Here is a 23,668-nt window from a genome sequence, read left to right on the forward strand (position 1 = left end):
GACTACATCATACCATCAAACACATCCATGAATAGTGTCATACTGCTGTTATATCATCAAACACATCCATGAATAAAATCATACTGCTGTCATACCATCAAACACATCCATAAATAGTCATACTGCTGTTATACAATCAAACACATCTGTAAATAAAGTCATACTGCTGTCATACCATCAAACACATCTGTAAATAATGACTACATCAAACCATCAAACACATCCATGAATAGTGTCATACTGCTGTCATACCATCAAACACATCTGTAAATAATGTCTACATCAAACCATCAAACACATCCATGAATAGTGTCATACTGCTGTTATACCATCAAACACATCCATGAATAATGTCATACTGCAGTCATACCATCAAACAAATCCACACAAAAATGTCATACTGCTGTTATACCATCAAACACATCCATGAATAAAGTCATACTGCTGTCATACCATCAAACACATCAACAAAAATTGTCATACTGCTGTCATACCATCAAACACATCCATGAATAAAATTGTCATAATGCTGTCATACCATCAAATACATCCATGAATAGTGTCATACTGCTGTTATACCATCAAACACATCCATGAATAATGTCATACTGCTGTCATACCATCAAACACATCCACAAAAAATGTCATACTACTGTTATACCATCAAACACATTCATGAAAATTGTCATACTGCTGTCATACCATGAAACACATCCATGAATAAAATTGTCATAATGCTGTCATACTATCAAACACATTCATGAATACTATTGTCATACTGCTGTCATACCAACCCAAGCTGTTGGAGTAATCAACCAAATCACACACAACAAGTAAAGATCACTGTGAGCTGATTCTAACTCTGACACCCCCCAGAGGTACAACAACCTTAATCACTTTGTACAGAAGTATGTAATTGAATGTGACAACTTTCTTCTCCAACATCCATGGGAAAATGGCAAATTCTGCACAATGACATTGAGCCACGCCAACCTTAATTACAGTGCAACCAATGAACACAGACAGTAGGCCATCATCTACTGTAAGTACTGCCTGTACCAGCACACATTGTGGGACAGACGTTAGTCACTAGCCTGTCAAACAGGTAGTTACTGCACCAGCCCGCCCTCCCTCCCTCCCATCACTGACTTGAAGGCAGTAGGTCAACTGTACCCAAGAAGCAGCTTCTATATGTTTAGTTATGCAATGCTAACATCTGACTGTGACAGTCTCTCTATGGGAACAAGGTTGTTCTTGAGAGTGGCTTCTGAGTGGCTTCGAGTCTGGACCATATGATCCAGTAATTGACATCATAAGCATCTATGTACGCAATTGGGATACAATTATATGCAACCAAGTCTGCGAGCAGGGCCACCCGATCCAGTTAGTCACCCCTTCTGACAAGCATAGTCACCTTTTACGGCAAGCATGAGTTGCTGAAGACCAATTCTACGCCGGATCATCACGGGCATCTGTATCAGGGAGTCAGGGGCATCTGTATCAGGGAGTCAGGGGCATCTGTATCAGAGAGTCAGGGGCATCTGTATCAGAGAGTCAGGGGCATCTGTATCAGGGAGTCAGGGGCATCTGTATCAGGGAGTCAGGGGCATCTGTATCAGGGAGTCAGGGGCATCTGTATCAGGGAGTCAGGGGCATCTGTATCAGAGAGTCAGGGGCATCTGTATCAGGGAGTCAGGGGCATCTGTATCAGGGAGTCAGGGGCATCTGTATCAGGGAGTCAGGGGCATCTGTATCAAGGAGTCAGGGGCATCTGTATCAGGGAGTCAGGGGCATCTGTATCAGGGAGTCAGGGGCATCTGTATCAGGGAGTCAGGGGCATCTGTATCAAGGAGTCAGGGGCAAGGGTCATGTTCCTTAGCACTGATGTGCCTGACATCAGATTTGGCTGACGCCAAATGTTTCTTGGCATCACAGGTACATGTCCCCTCCAGCTCACAACACAGAGACTTCAGTGTTACCATGGCAATGTGCATGTTATACAACATAAACCTGACTAAACTGACACAGCCTGAAACACACCTTTGTTTATTACATCATGAATAAGCTGCAGGAATTTCAAACTATTAAAAAAATGACTCTTGATTTACTTCAACTTCAAATTTCAGTTGGACAGTTGAAACATATCAGGATGATTTGGGGAAGGAGAAGGTGGGGAGGTGGAGGATGCTGTGAGGGGGAGGTGGAGGATGCTGTGAGGGGTAGGTGGAGGATGCGGGGGATGCTGTGAGGGGGATGTGGAGGATGCTGTGAGGGGAGGTGGAGGATGCTGTGAGGGGGGAGGTGGGGAATGCTGTGCGGGGGAGGTGGGGGATACTGTGAGGAGGAGGTGGAGGATGCTGTGAGGGGGATGTGGAGGATGCTGTGAGGGGAGGTGGAGGATCCTGTGAGGGGAGGTGGAGGATGCTGTGAGGGGGGAGGTGGGGAATGCTGTGAGGGGGAGGTGGGGGATTCTGTGAGGAGGTGGAGGATGCTGTGAGGGGGAGGTGGGGAATGCTGTGAGGAGGAGGTGGAGGATGCTGTGCGGGGGAGGTGGGGAATGCTGTGAGGGGAGGTGGAGAATGCTGTGCGGGGGAGGTGGGGAATGCTGTGAGGGGGAGGTGGGGAATGCTGTGAGGGGGAGGTGGGGAATGCTGTGAGGGGGAGGTGTGGAATGCTGTGAGGAGGAGGTGGAGGATGCTGTGCAGGGGAGGTGGGGAATGCTGTGAGGGGAGGTGGAGGATGTTGTGAGGGGGAGATGGGGAATGCTGTGAGGGGGAGGTGGAGAATGCTGTGCGGGGGACGTGGGGGATACTGTGAGGAGGAGGTGGAGGATGCTGTGCGGGGGAGGTGGGGAATGCTGTGAGGGGGAGGTGGAGGATGCGGGGGATGCTGTGAGGGGGATGTGGAGGATGCTGTGCGGGGGAGGTGGGGAATGCTGTGAGGGGGAGGTGGAGGATGCTGTGAGTGGGAGGTGGAGGATGCGGGGGATGCTGTGAGGGGGAGGTGGGGAATGCTGTGAGGGGGAGGTGGGGGATGCTGTGAGGAGAGGAGGGGGGAGATGGGGATGCTGTGAGGAGGGGGGAGGTGGGGGATGCTGTGAGGAGAGGGGAGGTGAGGGTAGGTGGGGATGCTGTGAGGAGAGGAGAGGGGGAGATGGGGGATGCTGTGAGGAGAGGGGAGGGGGATTTGGGGGATGCTGTGAGGAGAGGAAAGGGGAGGGGGAGGTGGGGATGCTGTGAGGAGAGGGGAGGGATGCTGTGAGGGGGATGTTGGGAATGCTGTGAGAGGGAGGTTGGGGAGATGGGGGATGCTGTGAGGAGAGGGGAGGGGGAGGTGGGGGATGCTGTGATGAGAGGGGAGTGGGAGGTGGAGGATACTGTGAGGAGGAGGGGAGGGGAGGTGGGGGATGCTGTGAGGAGAGGGGAGGGGAGGTGGTGGATGCTGTGAGAAGAGGGGAGGGGGAGGTTGGGGATGCTGTGAGGAGGAGGGGAGGGGGAGGTTGGGGATGCTGTGAGAAGAAGGGAGGGGGGTTGGGGATGTTGTGAGAAGAGGGGAGGGGGGGTTGGGGATGCTGTGAGGAGGAGGGGAGGGGGAGGTTGGGGATGCTGTGAGGAGGAGGGGAGGGGGAGGTTGGGGATGCTGTGAGAAGAGGGGAGGGGGGGTTGGGGATGCTGTGAGGAGAGGGGAGGGGGAGGTTGGGGATGCTGTGAGGAGGAGGGGAGGGGGAGGTTGGGGATGCTGTGAGAAGAGGGGAGGGGGGGTTGGGGATGCTGTGAGAAGAGGGGAGGGGAGGTGGTGGATGTTGTGAGAAGAGGGGAGGGGGAGGTTGGGGATGCTGTGAGGAGGAGGGGAGGGGGAGGTTGGGGATGCTGTGAGGAGGAGGGGAGGGGGAGGTTGGGGATGCTGTGAGAAGAGGGGAGGGGGGGTTGGGGATGCTGTGAGAAGAGGGGAGGGGGGGTTGGGGATGCTGTGAGGAGAGGGGAGGGGGACATAGGGGATACTGTGAGGAGAGGGGAGGGGGAGGTGGTGGATGTTGTGAGAAGAGGGGAGGGGGAGGTTGGGGATGCTGTGAGGAGGAGGGGAGGGGGAGGTTGGGGATGCTGTGAGGAGGAGGGGAGGGGGAGGTTGGGGATGCTGTGAGAAGAGGGGAGGGGGGGTTGGGGATGCTGTGAGAAGAGGGGAGGGGGGGTTGGGGATGCTGTGAGGAGAGGGGAGGGGGACATAGGGGATACTGTGAGGAGAGGGGAGGGGGAGGTGGGGGATGCTGTGAGGAGAGGGGAGGGGGACATAGGGGATGCTGTGAGGAGAGGGGAGGGGGAGGTGGGGGGTGCTGTGAGGAGAGGGGAGGGGGGTTGGGGATGTTGTGAGGAGAGGGGAGGGGGACATAGGGGATACTGTGAGGAGAGGGGAGGGGGAGGTGGGGGATGCTGTGAGGAGCAGGGAGGGGGAAGGAGGCTGGGAGGAGACTTGGGGAAAAAAATCATCGGGTTCTACCAATTAAAATGACTGGATCACTGGACAAGCTTTATGTTCTGAAATATGTTGTAGAAGGCGTGACTAAATATATATTCCGTCTCAACAATACCCCCACACACTGAGCATATTAACTGGTTGATCCTGTAGATCTAGCTAAACAAGTGAGTTGCAGCTGCTTCAATGTAAACAACAGGTTCAAGAATTTATGAAATGTAATTACTTGTAATGGCAATTAAAGTGGGTGTGGATGGCAAGTGACACAGTAGGTACATGTCTGCTGCACGTGACGAGGCAACACGGCCTGCAGCAATCATCCTTCAGATGTCTGTTGATGTCGGCATCTGTACCATGTTCTGGTCACGGTGTGGAAGCATGACATGCAATTCCTGCACTGCACATAAAAACACCTACTATCATGACACACCTGGAAGAATTACTGGGTCAAATCAAGTCTGTGGAACTACTTGACACAATAGACATATGAACAAGAGTTAAAACACATCTGTAACATCATTCTACTGTTGGAACGCACCATTATTTTTCAGGAATGGAGAGTTGTTTGTCAACTGTACATTATGTTTCAGGAATGGAGAGTTGTTTGACAACTGTACATTATGTTTCAGGAATGGAGAGTTGTTTGTCAATTGTACATTATGTTTCAGGAATGGAGAGTTGTTTGTCAATTGTACATTATGTTTCACGAATGGAGAGTTGTTTGTCAACTGTACATTATGTTTCAGGAATTGAGAGTTGTTTGTCAACTGTACATTATGTTTCAGGAATGGAGAGTTGTTTGACAACTGTACATTGTTTCAGGAATGGAGAGTTGTTTGTCAACTGTACATAATGTTTCAGGAATGGAGAGTTGTTTGACAACTGTACATTATGTTTCAGGAATGGAGAGTTGTTTGTCAACTGTACATTATGTTTCAGGAATGGAGAGTTGTTTGTCAACTGTACATTATGTTTCAGGAATGGAGAGTTGTTTGTCAACTGTACATAATGTTTCAGGAATGGAGAGTTGTTTGACAACTGTACATAATGTTTCAGGAATGGAGAGTTGTTTGTCAACTGTACATTATGTTTCAGGAATTGAGAGTTGTTTGACAACTGTACATTATTTTTCAGGAATGGAGAGTTGTTTGACAACTGTACATAATGTTTCAGGAATGGAGAGTTGTTTGTCAACTGTACATTATGTTTCAGGAATGGAGAGTTGTTTGACAACTGTACATTATTTTTCAGAAATGGAGAGTTGTTTGTCAACTGTTTAATTAATTTCAAACTTACACGGAACTATGTTTTACTTTCATTGACAAGTGAATAATTTCATTTTTTTTCTGAAAACGTGTTGCCAGCGGGGTTCGAACCCGCATCGTTTGATTTGAGAACGTGTAATTGTTAACCTCAGCTACGGCGACATGTGAAGGTATGGTGTGGCATTAACTATTAAATATTTTCATAATTTTGCATAATGCTTAAAAGGTCAAAATAAGATGCATATATGTTGTGTTTGAACAGGTTACCTACAACAACATACTTATAGCAATTAGATAAACCTTTGACGAGAAAAATCAAATAAGGTAATATAAATATCCTTTGTTCGGGGCTCTATATTTACTATTATTCCAGTCAGCATGTATTAACAATGTGCAAGCGATTGATAAATACTAGTTTAGGACCCAAGAAAATTATGAAGGGCTGTGTACCATGCATTGTAAATGTCAGCTCGAAATGGAGCTTGGCGCATGTGCAACAGCGGCAGAGAATGCATCACGGGAGACTCATGCAGTATAAATACAGACAACAAAGAGTTCTGGTTTATTTTTCAAATATTTTCAACAACAATATTTTGTCAAAGTGTAAGAGTAGGGATGAGTTTAAGTTGGGGAATATGCTTACCCTGCAGGGCCTCTGCACCAATATGTTTAACGAATGGAGAGTTATTCGGACGTTCCCCTCTACGAATTATGTATTACAATGAGCAGTATGTGCAGGTCTAACTTTGATCTAATCAAATATACCAGTATGACGCCTCCACACCATCTACTTGTCATGTAGGACTCACTGAACATACTGTATTACATGAAGATGTTGCCACAGTTCAGAGACAGCGTCCATGTATCAAGCTGCCTGAGCTATTGTGTCATCGCGGACAACACTTGTGTAATTGCAGACAATACTTGTGTAATTGCAGACAATACTTGTGTCATGGTATCAGTGTTGCAGGGACATGAATGATATACAGAAAGAACATGTCAAGCAGGACCTCACATACGCACACAGCCATGAGTGAGGATGTGCATGCAACAACATGTAATATTGCAGTATAGCTGATGAGAGTCAGCATCACAAACTGAACAGAGTGGTTCTCACACATGATGTTACCCTCAACTAGATGAGTGAGTGAGTATGGTTTTAAGCCACTTTTAGCAATATTCCAGCAATATCACGGCAGGGTACACCAGAAATGGGCTTCACACATTGTACCTACGTGGTGAATCGAACCCAGGCCTTTGGCATAACGAGTGAACGCTTTAACCACTAGGCTGCCCGACCGCCCCAGACTCGACTAGGGACGACAACACACAGGGAGAGTGTGCGCTGTAATGGGATCTATATAAACAGATATTGTTAACTGGGAATTAAAGTTTCTGGATCTACTGGACTATCACTCCATACTATCATGTAACATGGAACACAACATGGCATTTGTTAAGTGACATATGCATCACATCCATACATATTGTGTGGGATTAGTATCAGAAAAGCTTTGAAACGCCCAAAAGACTTTTTCAGACATCCAAAATCTCAATTGAACCCAGAAAACAGAATGTTAATGATGTCTTTCTCCTAAGAATCCAGGGTTTCTCTGCCAGTGAATGTAGCTGGCAGAGTACACATGCACCGGGGACGTAATAACCCACGATATATTACTGAGGCTACTTGTTAGCTGGGGTACAATATTGTAAGCCACATAAATAACCCTTTTGTGACACTTTCTTCTAGTTGTCATAGAAAGAAACATTTCACTTTCAAAAGTAGGACAAATATCTAAACTCACATTTCAATTATGTAGTTACAAGCAAGGATCACAGTGTCATCAGGGGAAATTGGGGATTTAAACTCATGATCCGAGCAAGGGTCACAGTGTCATCAGGGCAAATTGGGGATTTAAACTCATGATCCAAGCAAGGGAGTGTCATCAGGGCAAATTGGGGATTTAAACTCATGATCCAAGCAATGGTCACAGTGTCATCAGGGCAAATTGGGGATTTAAACTCATGATCATAGCTCTGGCTTGCCTAAGAGGCACTTTTATAGCTGTCACATTTAATTCCCCAAATAAAAATAATGGATGCTAAAAATATCCTTTGTAATGACACAATTTCCATGTGATTGAATATTTCACACATACACTAAGTTCTCAGTCACCTGGAATTTGTGTAGCCAGGAGATGACGTATGTAAGATGGAGCTCTCAGAATGTCTTTCACTTTCATTACAATACAGCAATCCTCAATAGCAACTTTTTGAAAAGTTCATGAACACTGAATATCTATCTGAAAATGAGAAAATGAAGTCAACCTTTCATCATCAGATGTCGAAAGAGGTATATTTTTAAAGATTTTACATGTATTTGAAGCTATTGTTTCAATAACTAATGAGAGATTGTGTTGGATTATTTTCAGTGGAGAAGATGCAGGTCAGTGGCAGCCTCCCCTGCTATAAGAGGACAAGAGGACAAGAGGACAAGATGAAGGTCCTAGCTGTCACCCTGCTCACACCTGACTAAATTATCTCCAAACAATAAACATTCCACCATGAGTATTCCAAGAATTCATAGCTTTATTACCACACCATGACAACAAGACAACATGGCCCTAACTTCACAAGTTATGACACCTCTATGAAGACATGTCAGTAAAGACAAGAACTAACCTGACTATTACCTGCCTACAAGACAGACAGCATTAAACATGCGATCACTTACCTGTGAATGTGTATCTAATACCTCCCACCTCCATGGAGGGTTTCAGTGAGGGAGTGTACTCTGACTATCTAACAGCGGACATGTTCACTGACAACTATCTACTTGATTTACGCCTCAGCGGGCAACCTGCCCAGCTGGTCACTGGAGCATAGCCTGAACTGCTTGTCCTGTGACATTCAGCTATTCCCACTGCTACCTTTTGACAACTGTCTATTTATAGCCCGTCTCAAACCACATTGTACCATCAGGTCAACCAGACTTGATTCATTCAAAGGTTAATGTCTTTACATGTATACAACAAAGATGGAACATAACACTTATATAGACAGTGAGTGCTTCACACACAGTAAGGAATGATGACATTTTACAAAGCTAGTTGATGCACGGGATATCAAACTGTACATAACACAGTTAAAGACTTCACCACTTCATGACACAAGTTGCCATCTAGTTTGTTATCACTTAATATCAAATATATGATCACATTTTTCATAAGGTATAGCATTAATTGATAAAACATGATAATCATATCAGGTTGTTCCTCAAATATGTAAGAAATTTCTTTAATGTCCTCAGGCCATAGTTTTCACTTAAGGCTTTCATTGTCCTATGACATACATGAATGCGAACCTCCTCTTTCACACAAGTTTATATTCCTCATTTCAGAGTGGCATTATAATCTAGGACGGGAGGGCATAATGAACCTGTCAGACTTCTGTATGTTTACCAGACTTTTGTTCAAGATTTCAAATGGAAAACTGCAGTATATTTTATATAAAACTCAATTACATTATTTTAAAAAATTCCAAGTCATTTCTCATTTAAACATCATGTCAGTTTAATGAGGGAGGATAGCTTGAAGTGCAGCAAATCACAGGCGGTAGCAGCTTGGGTTAAACCCTGGAACTGGGGTAAAACTGTACGCCCAGCACACATAACTGTTCTCATCCAGAATCCCTACAGGGCTTTTAAATACTGACATCCATCCATTAGTGATTTAGAGTTAATCCTAACATAAAGATATACCACTGATACACCACCCTGTGAATATACCATTGATACACCACCCTGGGAATATACCACTGATACACCACCCTGTGAATATACCATTGATACACCACCCTGTGAATATACCATTGATACACTGCCCAAGGAATATACCATTGATACACCACCCTGTGAATATACCACTGATACACCACCCTGTGAATATACCATTGATACACCACCCTGTGAATCTACCATTGATACACTGCCCTAGGAATATACCATTGATACACTGCCTTGGGAATATACCACTGATACACCACCCTGTGAATGTACCATTGATACACTGCCCTGGGATTATACCATTGATACACTGCCCTGGGGATATACCACTGATACACCGCCCTGTGAATATACCATCGATACACCACCCTGTGAATATACCACTGATACACCACCCTGTGAATATACCACTGATACACCACCCTGGGAATATACCACTGATACACCACCCTGTGAATATACCATTGATACACCACCCTGTGAATATACCATTGATACACTGCCCAAGGAATATACCATTGATACACCACCCTGTGAATATACCACTGATACACCACCCTGTGAATATACCATTGATACACCACCCTGTGAATCTACCATTGATACACTGCCCTAGGAATATACCATTGATACACTGCCTTGGGAATATACCACTGATACACCACCCTGTGAATGTACCATTGATACACTGCCCTGGGATTATACCATTGATACACTGCCCTGGGGATATACCACTGATACACCGCCCTGTGAATATACCATCGATACACCACCCTGTGAATATACCACTGATACACCACCCTGTGAATATACCACTGATACACCACCCTGGGAATATACCACTGATACACCACCCTGTGAATATACCATTGATACACTGCCCTCGGAATATACCATTGATACACCACCCTGGGAATATACCATTGATACACTGCCCTGGGAATATACCATTGATACGTCGCCCCGGGAATATAACATTGATACACCACCCTCTGAATATACCATTGATACATCACTGTGAATATACCATTGATACACCACTGTGAATATACCATTGATAAACCGCCCTCTTAACTCTGCATTGCAGACCAAAGATTAGTACTGGGACTTGAAGGAATGATCCATGGTGGTGGATGATGCGTATCCAAGACTGCTGTAGACCAGAGAGACACGCAGTTTGCATCCATGAGCAGCTAGAGCTGTTATTAGGTTATAGCTGTTATTAGGTTACAACTGTTATTAGGTACTGACAAGGTAATGTCTGTTGTGATGGTGTAATTATCCTGTCAGAGAGCTCAATATGTGTACTTATATTATGACAATAAACATAATAAGATTTGCACACGCAGAATATAATCATGCCATCACATCATTTAATATCCAACTCCAATATTACCTGACCACCTCCAGGGTTACAGGTAGAGCGTCGCCTCATCATACCAAAAAGTGTTAAAAAATGGTACTTGTTGTTACCCTGTCTGGCCCTCAGGATTTCTAAGGGGCTAAAACAAGACTGATCAGCTCGGAGAGAGGAAATAAGAAGGAAGCCCAGAGACAAATCTATTTCCCCAAGTATGTAGGCTACAATCTATCCATCTTCCCGAGGCAAGGGCCTAAACTGACTATAAAAGTCCAGTTTCCGACCTCGCCGATCTAGGCTGGTATTATGGAGTTACAATTTGTCTATGCATAGTCCAATCAAAACCATGCACCGAAGTCGAAATCCGGTTCGTAACCTGTCGTGCAGATTTCGATCGATTGCAGGTTTTGCAAAGCATGTGCACCGCCAACTCGTTGTCAGCAGATATTTTCCAAATCTTTTGATGTTTTTAATCAAGGTGCTCACGTGATTTGATGCATTTTGCGATGTAAGACACGTTTTATCACAATATAGATCTTGATTATCGATCAGATCGGCCTGACTGAGCGCCACCATTTTGTGTGAAGCAAACGCAAGTGATACGAGAGTTGGAATCTGATTGGTCCATAGGAGAGGCTTTGAAGGGACATAATTGGTAATAGCCACTCGTGGCGCAACGATCGAGCCAAGTAATTCCTGCCTAGCTCGGCAAGGGTGGAAACTGGACAAAGTCAGTTAACTCCCCTATGCAATCTATCTGTTGTATACATATATTAATAAACTATACCATTCATCTACAGAATTACATCATGAAAGGAAATAGCCAAGTTCACAAGTAGTAAAAACTTCAACGAACTGTTAATTAATGTCTTGGCAGTACCACATTCTGGAACAAAAATGAATAAAATACAGAAATATTACCCTTTTCAGTCACTTCATTTTAAAATCATCTTGATGTTATCAATGTAGTTATCTATAATTTTGTTGTGACCTAGCATGGAGCTGAATCCATTCCCAACTGTCCTAGTGCAGACATACACAAGGTCTAGCCAATCTTCAAACAATTTAATCAACAGGCATAAAAAACAATAAGTCAGAAATATATTCTTGGCTACTACTTACAAGCGACTACCTGATTTATTGCCTGGTGAATTACCTGAAGCCATATAGAACACGTTTAGGAAATAAACAAACAGATTTCCTATCAGGATGGTTGACAGCCAGCGTGGAGGTCACACTGTGTGCGTGCAGGTCACACTCCCAGCCAGATAGTGAGTCAGTGGAACCATCAAAGTGATATACATCTACTATTGAATAACTGGAGAGACCACTCAATGGTCAAACACGTTGTAAATTTAACAGTAAATCTTTGCTTGGTTGTGAACGGCTTTGATCTTGTACAGGAATGTCCAACACTGGGTGACCTATCTCCCCAGATCACCTGTTACACATTCTCATTAGAAATCAAAGTTGGAACCGGAATATTCCAAATACTGAAGAATAACACAATTGAATATATGTCACATTATTTGTAGTTGGCAACCTGTAAATAATCATGTCTGGACCAGACAACTCAGTGATTAAAATTATGAACAACAATCAACATTATCAGTATGACCGCAGTTAGCCACGCCACTCGATACAGTAAGTCCAGATTAAGGCAAATAGAGGAAGGGTTATCAGTATATGACCCCAGTTAGCCACGCCACTCGATACAGTAAGTCCAGATTAAGGCAAATAGAGGAAGGGTTAGGGTAAGGGTTATCAGTATATGACCCCAGTTAGCCACGCCACTCGATACAGTAAGTCCAGATTAAGGCAAATAGAGAAAGGGTTAGGGTAAGGGTTATCAGTATATGACCCCAGTTAGCCACGCCACTCGATACAGTTAGTCCAGATTAAGGCAAATAGAGTTAGGGTAAGGGTTATCAGTATATGACCCCAGTTAGCCACGCCACTCGATACAGTAAGTCCTGATTAAGGCAAATAGAGGAAGGGTTAGGGTAAGGGTTATCAGTATATGACCCCAGTTAGCCACGCCACTCGATACACTTAGTCCAGATTAAGGCAAATAGAGTTAGGGTAAGGGTTATCAGTATATGACCCCAGTTAGCCACGCCACTCGATACAGTAAGTCCAGATTAAGGCAAATAGAGAAAGGGTTAGGGTAAGGGTTATCAGTATATGACCCCAGTTAGCCACGCCACTCGATACAGTTAGTCCAGATTAAGGCAAATAGGGTTAGGGTAAGGGTTATCAGTATATGACCCCAGTTAGCCACGCCACTCGATACAGTAAGTCCTGATTAAGGCAAATAGAGGAAGGGTTATCAGTATATGACCCCAGTTAGCCATGCCACTCGATACAGTAAGTCCAGATTAAGGCAAATAGAGGAAGGGTTATCAGTATATGACCCCAGTTAGCCACGCCACTCGATACAGTAAGTCCAGATTAAGGCAAATAGAGGAAGGGTTAGGGTAAGGGTTATCAGTATATGACCCCAGTTAGCCACGCCACTCGATACAGTAAGTCCTGATTAAGGCAAATAGAGGAAGGGTTATCAGTATATGACCCCAGTTAGCCACGCCACTCGATACAGTAAGTCCTGATTAAGGCAAATAGAGGAAGGGTTATCAGTATATGACCCCAGTTAGCCACGCCACTCGATACAGTAAGTCCTGATTAAGGCAAATAGAGGAAGGGTTATCAGTATATGACCCCAGTTAGCCATGCCACTCGATACAGTAAGTCCAGATTAAGGCAAATAGAGGAAGGGTTATCAGTATATGACCCCAGTTAGCCATGCCACTCGATACAGTAAGTCCAGATTAAGGCAAATAGAGGAAGGGTTATCAGTATATGACCCCAGTTAGCCACGCCACTCGATACAGTAACTCCTGATTAAGGCAAATAGAGGAAGAAAAGCTGGAGAGGTTTTATTGACAGACAACTTGCTGATTAATACACAGTGAGTGAGTGAGTGAGTTTATGCTTTACGTCACATAGGCAATATTTCAGCTATATCATGACGATTGTTATATTATATATATATAAATTCTTGTCTCACACATTTGATCATATGGCCGTCAGTATTTTCAATGTTTAGCAATAATTCAGCAAGCAATAATTTTGGTTGTTGTTGTTTAACGCCACACTCAGCAATTTTCCAGCTATATGACAGCGTTCTGTAAATAATCGAGTCTGGACCAGATATTCCAGTGATTGACATTATGAGCATCGATCCATGCAATTGGGATATGGTGACATGCATCAACCAAGTCAGCGAGCCTGACCACGCCTCTTACAACAAGCATAGTCCCTTTCTACAGCAAGCATGGGTTGCTGAAGATCCTTTCTACCCTAGATCTTCACGGGTCCAATAATTTTGGTTATTACAATTTGAAACATATAGTACATGATTTCACTGTCATTATTAACAATATTTATAGGTTATCAAGAATGCTATAACCATTTTCCTGATCTCAAATAATTGTTTGAAAAAACTGCTCAAGTTGTGCTCACATGGTGTTTGTTTTCTCACTGATGCATGCTGGGGCTCGGGTGTGCCTGGTAAACACCCTGTAGTGTGTCTCAGGCATAATCACTGTGTCCACATACATGACAAGTGATTGGTTCATAAGACATCTTATCATGCTTTTGTTGTCATTTCCAAATTGGGTCAAATCTCTACTATATTTACTGTAATCCTCCGGCTACGTATACATATAACAGACTTCATATGGGCACATGAGTAGTGGCTTTCTTGATTTACCAACATCTCTCTTAGTCGATTTCACTAGGGTGAGTAAGTGAGCGAGTAGTGGCTTTCTTGATTTACCAACATCTCTCTTAGTCGATTTCACTAGGGTGAGTAAGTGAGCGAGTAGTGGCTTTCTTGATTTACCTACATCTCTCTTAGTCGATTTCACTAGGGTGAGTAAGTGAGCGAGTAGTGGCTTACCTGATTTACCAACATCTCTCTTAGTCGATTTCACTAGGGTGAGTAAGTGAGCGAGTAGTGGCTTTCTTGATTTACCAACATCTCTCTTAGTCGATTTCACTAGGGTGAGTAAGTGAGCGAGTAGTGGCTTTCTTGATTTACCAACATCTCTCTTAGTCGATTTCACTAGGGTGAGTAAGTGAGTGAGTAGTGGCTTTCTTGATTTACCAGCATCTCTCTTAGTCGATTTCACTAGGGTGAGTAAGTGAGCGAGTAGTGGCTTTCTTGATTTACCAACATCTCTCTTAGTGGATTTCACTAGGGTGAGTAAGTGAGCGAGTAGTGGCTTTCTTGATTTACCAACATCTCTCTTAGTCGATTTCACTAGGGTGAGTAAGTGAGCGAGTAGTGGCTTTCTTGATTTACCAACATCTCTCTTAGTGGATTTCACTAGGGTGAGTAAGTGAGCGAGTAGTGGCTTTCTTGATTTACCAGCATCTCTCTTAGTGGATTTCACGAGGGTGAGTAAGTGAGCGAGTAGTGGCTTTCTTGATTTACCAACATCTCTCTTAGTCGATTTCACGAGGGTGAGTAAGTGAGCGAGTAGTGGGTTTCTTGATTCACCAACATCTCTCTTAGTCGATTTCACGAGGGTGAGTAAGTGAGCGAGTAGTGGCTTTCTTGATTTACCAACATCTCTCTTAGTGGATTTCACTAGGGTGAGTAAGTGAGCGAGTAGTGGCTTTCTTGATTTACCAGCATCTCTCTTAGTCGATTTCACTAGGGTGAGTAAGTGAGCGAGTAGTGGCTTTCTTGATTTACCAACATCTCTCTTAGTGGATTTCACGAGGGTGAGTAAGTGAGCGAGTAGTGGCTTTCTTGATTTACCTACATCTCTCTTAGTCGATTTCACGAGGGTGAGTAAGTGAGCGAGTAGTGGCTTACATGATTTACCAACATCTCTCTTAGTGGATTTCACTAGGGTGAGTAAGTGAGCGAGTAGTGGCTTACCTGATTTACCAACATCTCTCTTAGTGGATTTCACTAGGGTGAGTAAGTGAGCGAGTAGTTGCTTTCTTGATTTACCAACATCTCTCTTAGTCGATTTCACTAGGGTGAGTAAGTGAGCAGGTAGTGGCTTTCTTGATTTACCAACATCTCTCTTAGTCGATTTCACTAGGGTGAGTAAGTGAGCGAGTAGTGGCTTTCTTGATTTACCAACATCTCTCTTAGTGGATTTCACTAGGGTGAGTAAGTGAGCGAGTAGTGGCTTTCTTGATTTACCAACATCTCTCTTAGTCGATTTCACTAGGGTGAGTAAGTGAGCGAGTAGTGGCTTTCTTGATTTACCAACATCTCTCTTAGTGGATTTCACTAGGGTGAGTAAGTGAGCGAGTAGTGGCTTTCTTGATTTACCAACATCTCTCTTAGTCGATTTCACTAGGGTGAGTAAGTGAGCGAGTAGTGGCTTTCTTGATTTACCAACATCTCTCTTAGTCGATTTCACTAGGGTGAGTAAGTGAGCGAGTAGTGGCTTTCTTGATTTACCAACATCTCTCTTAGTGGATTTCACTAGGGTGAGTAAGTGAGCGAGTAGTGGCTTTCTTGATTTACCAACATCTCTCTTAGTGGATTTCACTAGGGTGAGTAAGTGAGCGAGTAGTGGGTTTCTTGATTTACCAACATCTCTCTTAGTGGATTTCACTAGAATGAGTAAGTGAGCGAGTAGTGGCTTTCTTGATTTACCTACATCTCTCTTAGTCGATTTCACTAGGGTGAGTAAGTGAGCGAGTAGTGGCTTTCTTGATTTACCAACATCTCTCTTAGTCGATTTCACTAGGGTGAGTAAGTGAGCGAGTAGTGGCTTTCTTGATTTACCAACATCTCTCTTAGTCGATTTCACTAGGGTGAGTAAGTGAGCGAGTAGTGGCTTTCTTGATTTACCAACATCTCTCTTAGTCGATTTCACTAGGGTGAGTAAGTGAGCGAGTAGTCACTTTCCTGATTTACCAACATCTCTCTTAGTGGATTTCACTAGGGTGAGTAAGTGAGCGAGTAGTGGCTTACCTGATTTACCAACATCTCTCTTAGTGGATTTCACTAGGGTGAGTAAGTGAGCGAGTAGTGGCTTTCTTGATTTACCAACATCTCTCTTAGTGGATTTCACTAGAATGAGTAAGTGAGCGAGTAGTGGCTTTCTTGATTTACCAACATCTCTCTTAGTGGATTTCACTAGAATGAGTAAGTGAGCGAGTAGTGGCTTTCTTAATTTACCAACATCCACCCTAGTGGATTTCACTAGGGCGAGTAAGTGAGCGAGTGGGTCAGTGGGTGTGAACAGTTTTCAGTGTGGGGATCTGATCTTGGACAAGTAATTGTTAACGCACAACCACCACCACCACACTACCAGAGCTGGCCTATGTTTACCAAGCTGAGTGACTGAAGCTAGACCCAATGCAGCAACTTCTACAGTCAAATGACAGTCAAGTCGCGCAGTCGAGTCACACAGTCACACAGTCAAGTAACACAGTCAAGTGGCACAGTCAAGCCACAGTCAATACACAGTCAAGCCACACATTCAAGTCACACAGACAAGTGGCAGTCAAGTCTCACACAGTCAAGTCACACAGTCAAGTGGCACAGTCAAGTCACAGAGTCAAGTGGCACAGTCAAGCCACACAGTCAAGTCACACAGTCAAGCCACAGTCAAGTCGCGCAGTCAAGCCACAGTCAAGTCGCGCAGTCGAGTCACACAGTCAAGTAACACGGTCAAGTAGCACAGTCAAGTCACACATTCAAGTCGCACAGACAAGTGGCAGTCAAGTCACACAGTCAAGTGGCACAGTCAAGTCACACAGTCAAGTGGCACAGTCAAGCCACACAGTCAAGTCACACAGTCAAATCGCACAGTCAAGTCGCACAGTCAAGTCACACATTCAAGCCACAGTCAAGTCACACAGTCAAGTAACACGCTTAAGTCACACAGTCAAGCCACACAGTCAAGCAACAGTCAAGTCACACAGTCAAGTAACACAGTCAAGCCACACAGTCAAGCCACAGTCAAGTCACACTGTCAAGTCACACACTCAAGTAACGGGCTCAAGTCACATAGTCAAATGACTCAAGTCACACAGTCAAGCCACTGTCAGGTCACACAGTCAAGCCACAGTCAAGTCACACAGTCAAGTCACACAGTCAAGCCACAGTCAAGCCACACAGTCAAGCCACAGTCAAGTCACACAGTCAAGTAACACGCTCAAGTCACACATTCAAATGACTGTAAAGTCACACAGTCAAGTCACACAGTCAAGTAACACGCTCATGTAACACGCTCAAGTCACACAGTCAAATGACTGTCAAGTCACACAGTCATGCCACAGTCAATCACACAGTCAAGCCACACAGTCAAGTCACAGTCATGGGTCTATGACGTCACTTGTGAAGCAGTCATGACCATCAGTTCACACAACATACCAGTATGTTTGTTTATGCATTGAAACAATAAAATATCGCTTGATATATTAACCAACATGTATGGTAATCGTGTTTCTTTTGGTAGTGAGAGTACAAACAAATGTCTAGCATAGAACAATATCAGGGCCACAATTACAGTCGTTTTACCACAACCCAAAAAACCTCAGCATGACCTGAGTACAAGGAAGATGGTACCACACAAACCTCAGCATGACCTGAGTACGAGGAAGATGGTACCACTCAAACCTCAGTGGGAAATGAGTACAAGGAAGATGGTACCACACAAACCTCAGTGTGACCTGAGTACAAGGAAGATGGTACCACACAAACCTCAGTGTGACCTGAGTACAAGGAAGATGGTACCACACAAACCTCAGTGGGAAATGAGTACAAGGAAGATGGTATCACACAAACCTCAGTGGGACCTGAGTACAAGGAGGATGGTACCACACAAACCTCAGTGGGACCTGAGTACAAGGAAGATAGTACCACACAAACCTCAGTGTGACCTGAGTACAAGGAAGATGGTACCACACAAACCTCAGTGGGACCTGAGTACAAGGAGGATGGTACCACACAAACCTCAGTGGGACCTGAGTACAAGGAAAATGGTACCACACAAACCTCAGTGTGACCTGAGTACAAGGAAGATGGTACCACACAAACCTCAGTGGGACCTGAGTACAAGGAGGATGGTACCACACAAACCTCAGTGTGACCTGAGTACAAGGAAGATAGTACCACACAAACCTCAGTGTGACCTGAGTACAAGGAAGATGGTACCACACAAACCTCAGTGGGACCTGAGTACAAGGAGGATGGTACCACACAAACCTCAGCATGACCTGAGTACAAGGAGGATGGTACCACACAAACCTCAGTGTGACCTGAGTACAAGGAAGATAGTACCACACAAACCTCAGTGGGACCTGAGTACAAGGAAGATGGTACCACACAAACCTCAGTGGGACCTGAGTACAAGGAAGATGGTACCACACAAACCTCAGTGGGAAATGAGTACAAGGAAGATGGTACCACACAAACCTCAGTGGGACCTGAGTACAAGGAAGATGGTACCACACAAACCTCAGTGGGACCTGAGTACAAGGAGGATGGTACCACACAAACCTCAGTGGGACCTGAGTACAAGGAAGATGGTACCACACAAACCTCAGTGGGACCTGAGTACAAGGAAGATGGTACCACACAAACCTCAGTGGGACCTGAGTACAAGGAAGATGGTACCACACAAACCTCAGTGGGACCTGAGTACAAGGAAGATGGTACCACACAAACCTCAGTGGGACCTGAGTACAAGGAAGATGGTACCACTCAAACCTCAGTGGGACCTGAGTACAAGGAGGATGGTACCACACAAACCTAAGTGTGACCTGAGTACAAGGAAGATGGTACCACACAAACCTCAGTGTGACCTGAGTACAAGGAAGATAGTACCACACAAACCTCAGTGTGCCCGAGTACAAGGAAGATGGTACCACACAAACCTCAGTGTGCCTGAGTACAAGGAAGATGGTACCACACAAACCTCAGTGGGACCTGAGTACAAGGAAGATGGTACCACACAAACCTCAGTGTGACCTGAGTACAAGGAAGATGGTACCACACAAACCTCAGTGTGACCTGAGTACAAGGAAGATGGTACCACACAAACCTCAGTGGGACCTGAGTACAAGGAGGATGGTATCACACAAACCTCAGTGGGACCTGAGTACAAGGAAGATGGTACCACACAAACCTCAGTGGGACCTGAGTACAAGGAAGATGGTACCACACAAACCTCAGTGTGACCTGAGTACAAGGAAGATGGTACCACACAAACCTCAGCATGACCTGAGTACAAGGAAGATGGTACCATACAAACCTCAGTGGGACCTGAGTACAAGGAAGATGGTACCACACAAACCTCAGTGGGACCTGAGTACAAGGAAGATGGTACCACACAAACCTCAGTGTGACCTGAGTAAAAGGAAGATGGTACCACACAAACCTCAGTGGGACCTGAGTACAAGGAGGATGGTACCACACAAACCTCAGCATGACCTGAGTACAAGGAAGATGGTACCACACAAACCTCAGTGTGACCTGAGTACAAGGAAGATGGTACCACACAAACCTCAGCATGACCTGAGTACAAGGAGGATGGTATCACACAAACCTCAGTGGGACCTGAGTACAAGGAGGATGGTATCACACAAACCTCAGCATGACCTGAGTACAAGGAAGATGGTACCACACAAACCTCAGTGGGACCTGAGTACAAGGAAGATGGTACCACACAAACCTCAGCATGACCTGAGTACAAGGAAGATGGTACCATACAAACCTCAGCATGACCTGAGTAAAAGGAAGATGGTACCACACAAACCTCAGTGGGACCTGAGTACAAGGAAGATGGTACCACACAAACCTCAGCATGACCTGAGTACAAGGAGGATGGTACCACACAAACCTCAGTGGGACCTGAGTACAAGGAAGATGGTACCACACAAACCTCAGCATGACCTGAGTACAAGGAAGATGGTACCACACAAACCTCAGTGGGACCTGAGTACAAGGAAGATGGTACCACACAAACCTCAGTGGGACCTGAGTACAAGGAAGATGGTACCACACAAACCTCAGCATGACCTGAGTACAAGGAAGATGGTACCACACAAACCTCAGTGTGACCTGAGTACAAGGAAGATGGTACCACACAAACCTCAGTGGGACCTGAGTACAAGGAAGATGGTACCACACAAACCTCAGCATGACCTGAGTACAAGGAAGATGGTACCACACAAACCTCAGTGTGACCTGAGTACAAGGAAGATGGTACCACACAAACCTCAGTGGGACCTGAGTACAAGGAAGATGGTACCACACAAACCTCAGCATGACCTGAGTACAAGGAGGATGGTACCACAAAAACCTCAGTGGGACCTGAGTACAAGGAAGATGGTACCACACAAACCTCAGTGGGACCTGAGTACAAGGAAGATGGTACCACACAAACCTCAGTGTGACCTGAGTAAAAGGAAGATGGTACCACACAAACCTCAGTGGGACCTGAGTACAAGGAAGATGGTACCACACAAACCTCAGTGGGACCTGAGTAAAAGGAAGATGGTACCACACAAACCTCAGTGGGACCTGAGTACAAGGAAGATGGTACCACACAAACCTCAGTGGGACCTGAGTACAAGGAAGATGGTACCACACAAACCTCAGTGGGACCTGAGTACAAGGAAGATGGTACCACACAAACCTCAGTGTGACCTGAGTAAAAGGAAGATGGTACCACACAAACCTCAGTGGGACCTGAGTACAAGGAAGATGGTACCACACAAACCTCAGTGTGACCTGAGTACAAGGAAGATGGTACCACACAAACCTCAGTGGGACCTGAGTACAAGGAAGATGGTACCACACAAACCTCAGTGGGACCTGAGTACAAGGAAGATGGTACCACACAAACCTCAGTGTGACCTGAGTACAAGGAGGATGGTACCACAAAAACCTCAGTGGGACCTGAGTACAAGGAAGATGGTACCACACAAACCTCAGTGGGACCTGAGTACAAGGAAGATGGTACCACACAAACCTCAGCATGACCTGAGTACAAGGAAGATGGTACCACACAAACCTCAGTGTGACCTGAGTACAAGGAAGATGGTACCACACAAACCTCAGTGGGACCTGAGTACAAGGAAGATGGTACCACACAAACCTCAGTGGGACCTGAGTACAAGGAAGATGGTACCACACAAAGGTATGCCAGTGGGCAACAACAGCCTAGCTTGATCTGGAAGCATGTTTATAATACTGGACTCAGGAGTGCCTGAGGAAAAAGGGAATGGCTTATGAGGCGACTAAACCTGAGCCGGACACTCCTGGGATGTCAGTTTATTCACTACTGTCCATTTTTCCTCCAGATATTTTCCCTAAATCATTCATCAAACATGAGTATGTGTTTGTCCTCATTGACTTCCGTATGTGGAACTGTTATCACATGGAGAACCACTTTTCATGTTCAATACCAGGTCAATGCTTTGTTTCACCTCATATCAGTTTAATGTGTAAGGAAACACATGTGTAAAACATGGCTATAGAGATGACAAACAATTGGAATCAGAGGCAATCAGAACATCAACTTATCTTTTGCAGCTTTAGCATATCATTTGAGGAAATGAATTTGTATCATCACCAGCAGGCAAGCATGGGATGCTCGGGACATATTGTGCACTGCAAGCATGATTTGAAGACATGTATGTGGTGCTGGGGACCTATTGTGCACTGCAAGCATGATTTGAAGACAAGCATTGTGCACTGGGGACCACTGTCAGACAAGCAAGGGGTACTGGCGACCACTGTGAGACAAGCTTGGGGTATTGGCGACTACTGTTAGACAAGCATGGGGTAATGGAGACCACTGTTAGACAAGCATGGGGTACTGGGAACCTATTTGACCATGCAATTTCCACTGCACTTGAGTGTAGGAAAGATAATGAACACATTCTGCATGTCCTGCCCTTCCAAGAAAATCACAATGTGACCAAACCAGAATGGATATGATTATCAGACTTAAGGAGGGGAAAAAGGTTTATTGATGCAATAAAACATCATGAAAAATTCCTTCATGCTCAATCAAATATTCACAGTTTGAACGTATTGCACTTGCCAGATAACATGGAGACACTTGTTGACAACAACCCACAGGGGCCACTGTGTTGGATCTGTCATATACCACTCAAATATGTCAAAGTCAGGGACATACAGAAAATGTAAATGTCATGCACTTTGAATAACTCCTGTGAATTCAGAATTATCTCCCTTTGATGACTCAGGATACTATCATATGTGAAGTCATGAGTTGCATCTGCCTGGGTCAGGCAAACCTGTGATTGATAGCATGAACACTGACAGTCAGCAAGGTCACACACAGTGAACCACATGAACTCACACAAGTCAGCTCTTTCAATAAATATGGGGTGCCTGGGTCTATTCCGAATAGTCAGACTCCAAATGCCCACAAGTACATAGCACTGGGAACCAATTTGGCAACAGAATTTACACAGCACCAAGCATGTTTACACCTAGTCTGTCCTGCAATCACCACTGTCAGACAAGTCTCAAAAGAGACTGTTCTGTGTGAATTGTCACAAACAATGTAAGTTGTGGCAGGATCACGAGGGGTATATGTTGTGGCAGGATAACGAGGGGTACATGTTGTGGCAGGATAACGAGGGGTACATGTTGTGGCAGGATCACGAGGGGTACATGTTGTGGCAGGATCACGAGGGGTACATGTTGTGGCAGGATCACGAGGGGTATATGTTGTGGCAGGATCACGAGGGGTACATGTTGTGGCAGGA

The 23,668-nt window shown here is 44.9% G+C and overlaps 3 protein-coding genes across 5 annotated transcripts in view; 1 reads left to right on the top strand and 2 right to left on the bottom strand.

Annotated features, from left to right (window-relative positions):
* LOC139462150 (uncharacterized) overlaps window positions 1-23,668 on the bottom strand; it is a 48,983-nt gene that overhangs the window by 14,306 nt on the left and 11,009 nt on the right. Inside the window, exon 1 of one of the 3 annotated variants that reach the window (XM_071243654.1) lies at window positions 8,470-8,557. The exons of the other annotated variants lie outside the window; for them this stretch is intronic. The gene's annotated coding sequence lies outside the window, so the exon portion shown is untranslated. Of the gene's footprint in view, window positions 1-8,469; window positions 8,558-23,668 lie in introns of those variants that run through there. 3 annotated transcript variants of the gene reach the window in all.
* LOC139462602 (proline-rich protein 36-like) lies at window positions 2,145-4,484 on the bottom strand. The gene has a single exon (XM_071244436.1). The coding sequence runs from the start codon at window positions 4,482-4,484 to the stop codon at window positions 2,145-2,147; it is 2,340 nt and encodes a 779-aa protein (XP_071100537.1).
* On the top strand, window positions 19,908-22,097 carry LOC139462603 (titin-like). The gene has a single exon (XM_071244437.1). It carries the CDS (start codon window positions 19,908-19,910, stop codon window positions 22,095-22,097), a length of 2,190 nt encoding a protein of 729 aa, XP_071100538.1.

This window comes from Haliotis cracherodii, unplaced genomic scaffold, assembly GCF_022045235.1.
Source record: "Haliotis cracherodii isolate W230 unplaced genomic scaffold, xgHalCrac1.p SCAF_15, whole genome shotgun sequence".
Classification (NCBI taxonomy): domain Eukaryota; kingdom Metazoa; phylum Mollusca; class Gastropoda; order Lepetellida; family Haliotidae; genus Haliotis; species Haliotis cracherodii.

Coding starts and splice junctions, on each gene's coding strand:
- LOC139462602 (XM_071244436.1), bottom strand. CDS start 4,484: ATGATTTTTTTCCCCAAGTCTCCTCCCAGCCTCCTTCCCCCTCCCTGC.
- LOC139462603 (XM_071244437.1), top strand. CDS start 19,908: ATGGTACCACACAAACCTCAGTGTGACCTGAGTACAAGGAAGATGGTA.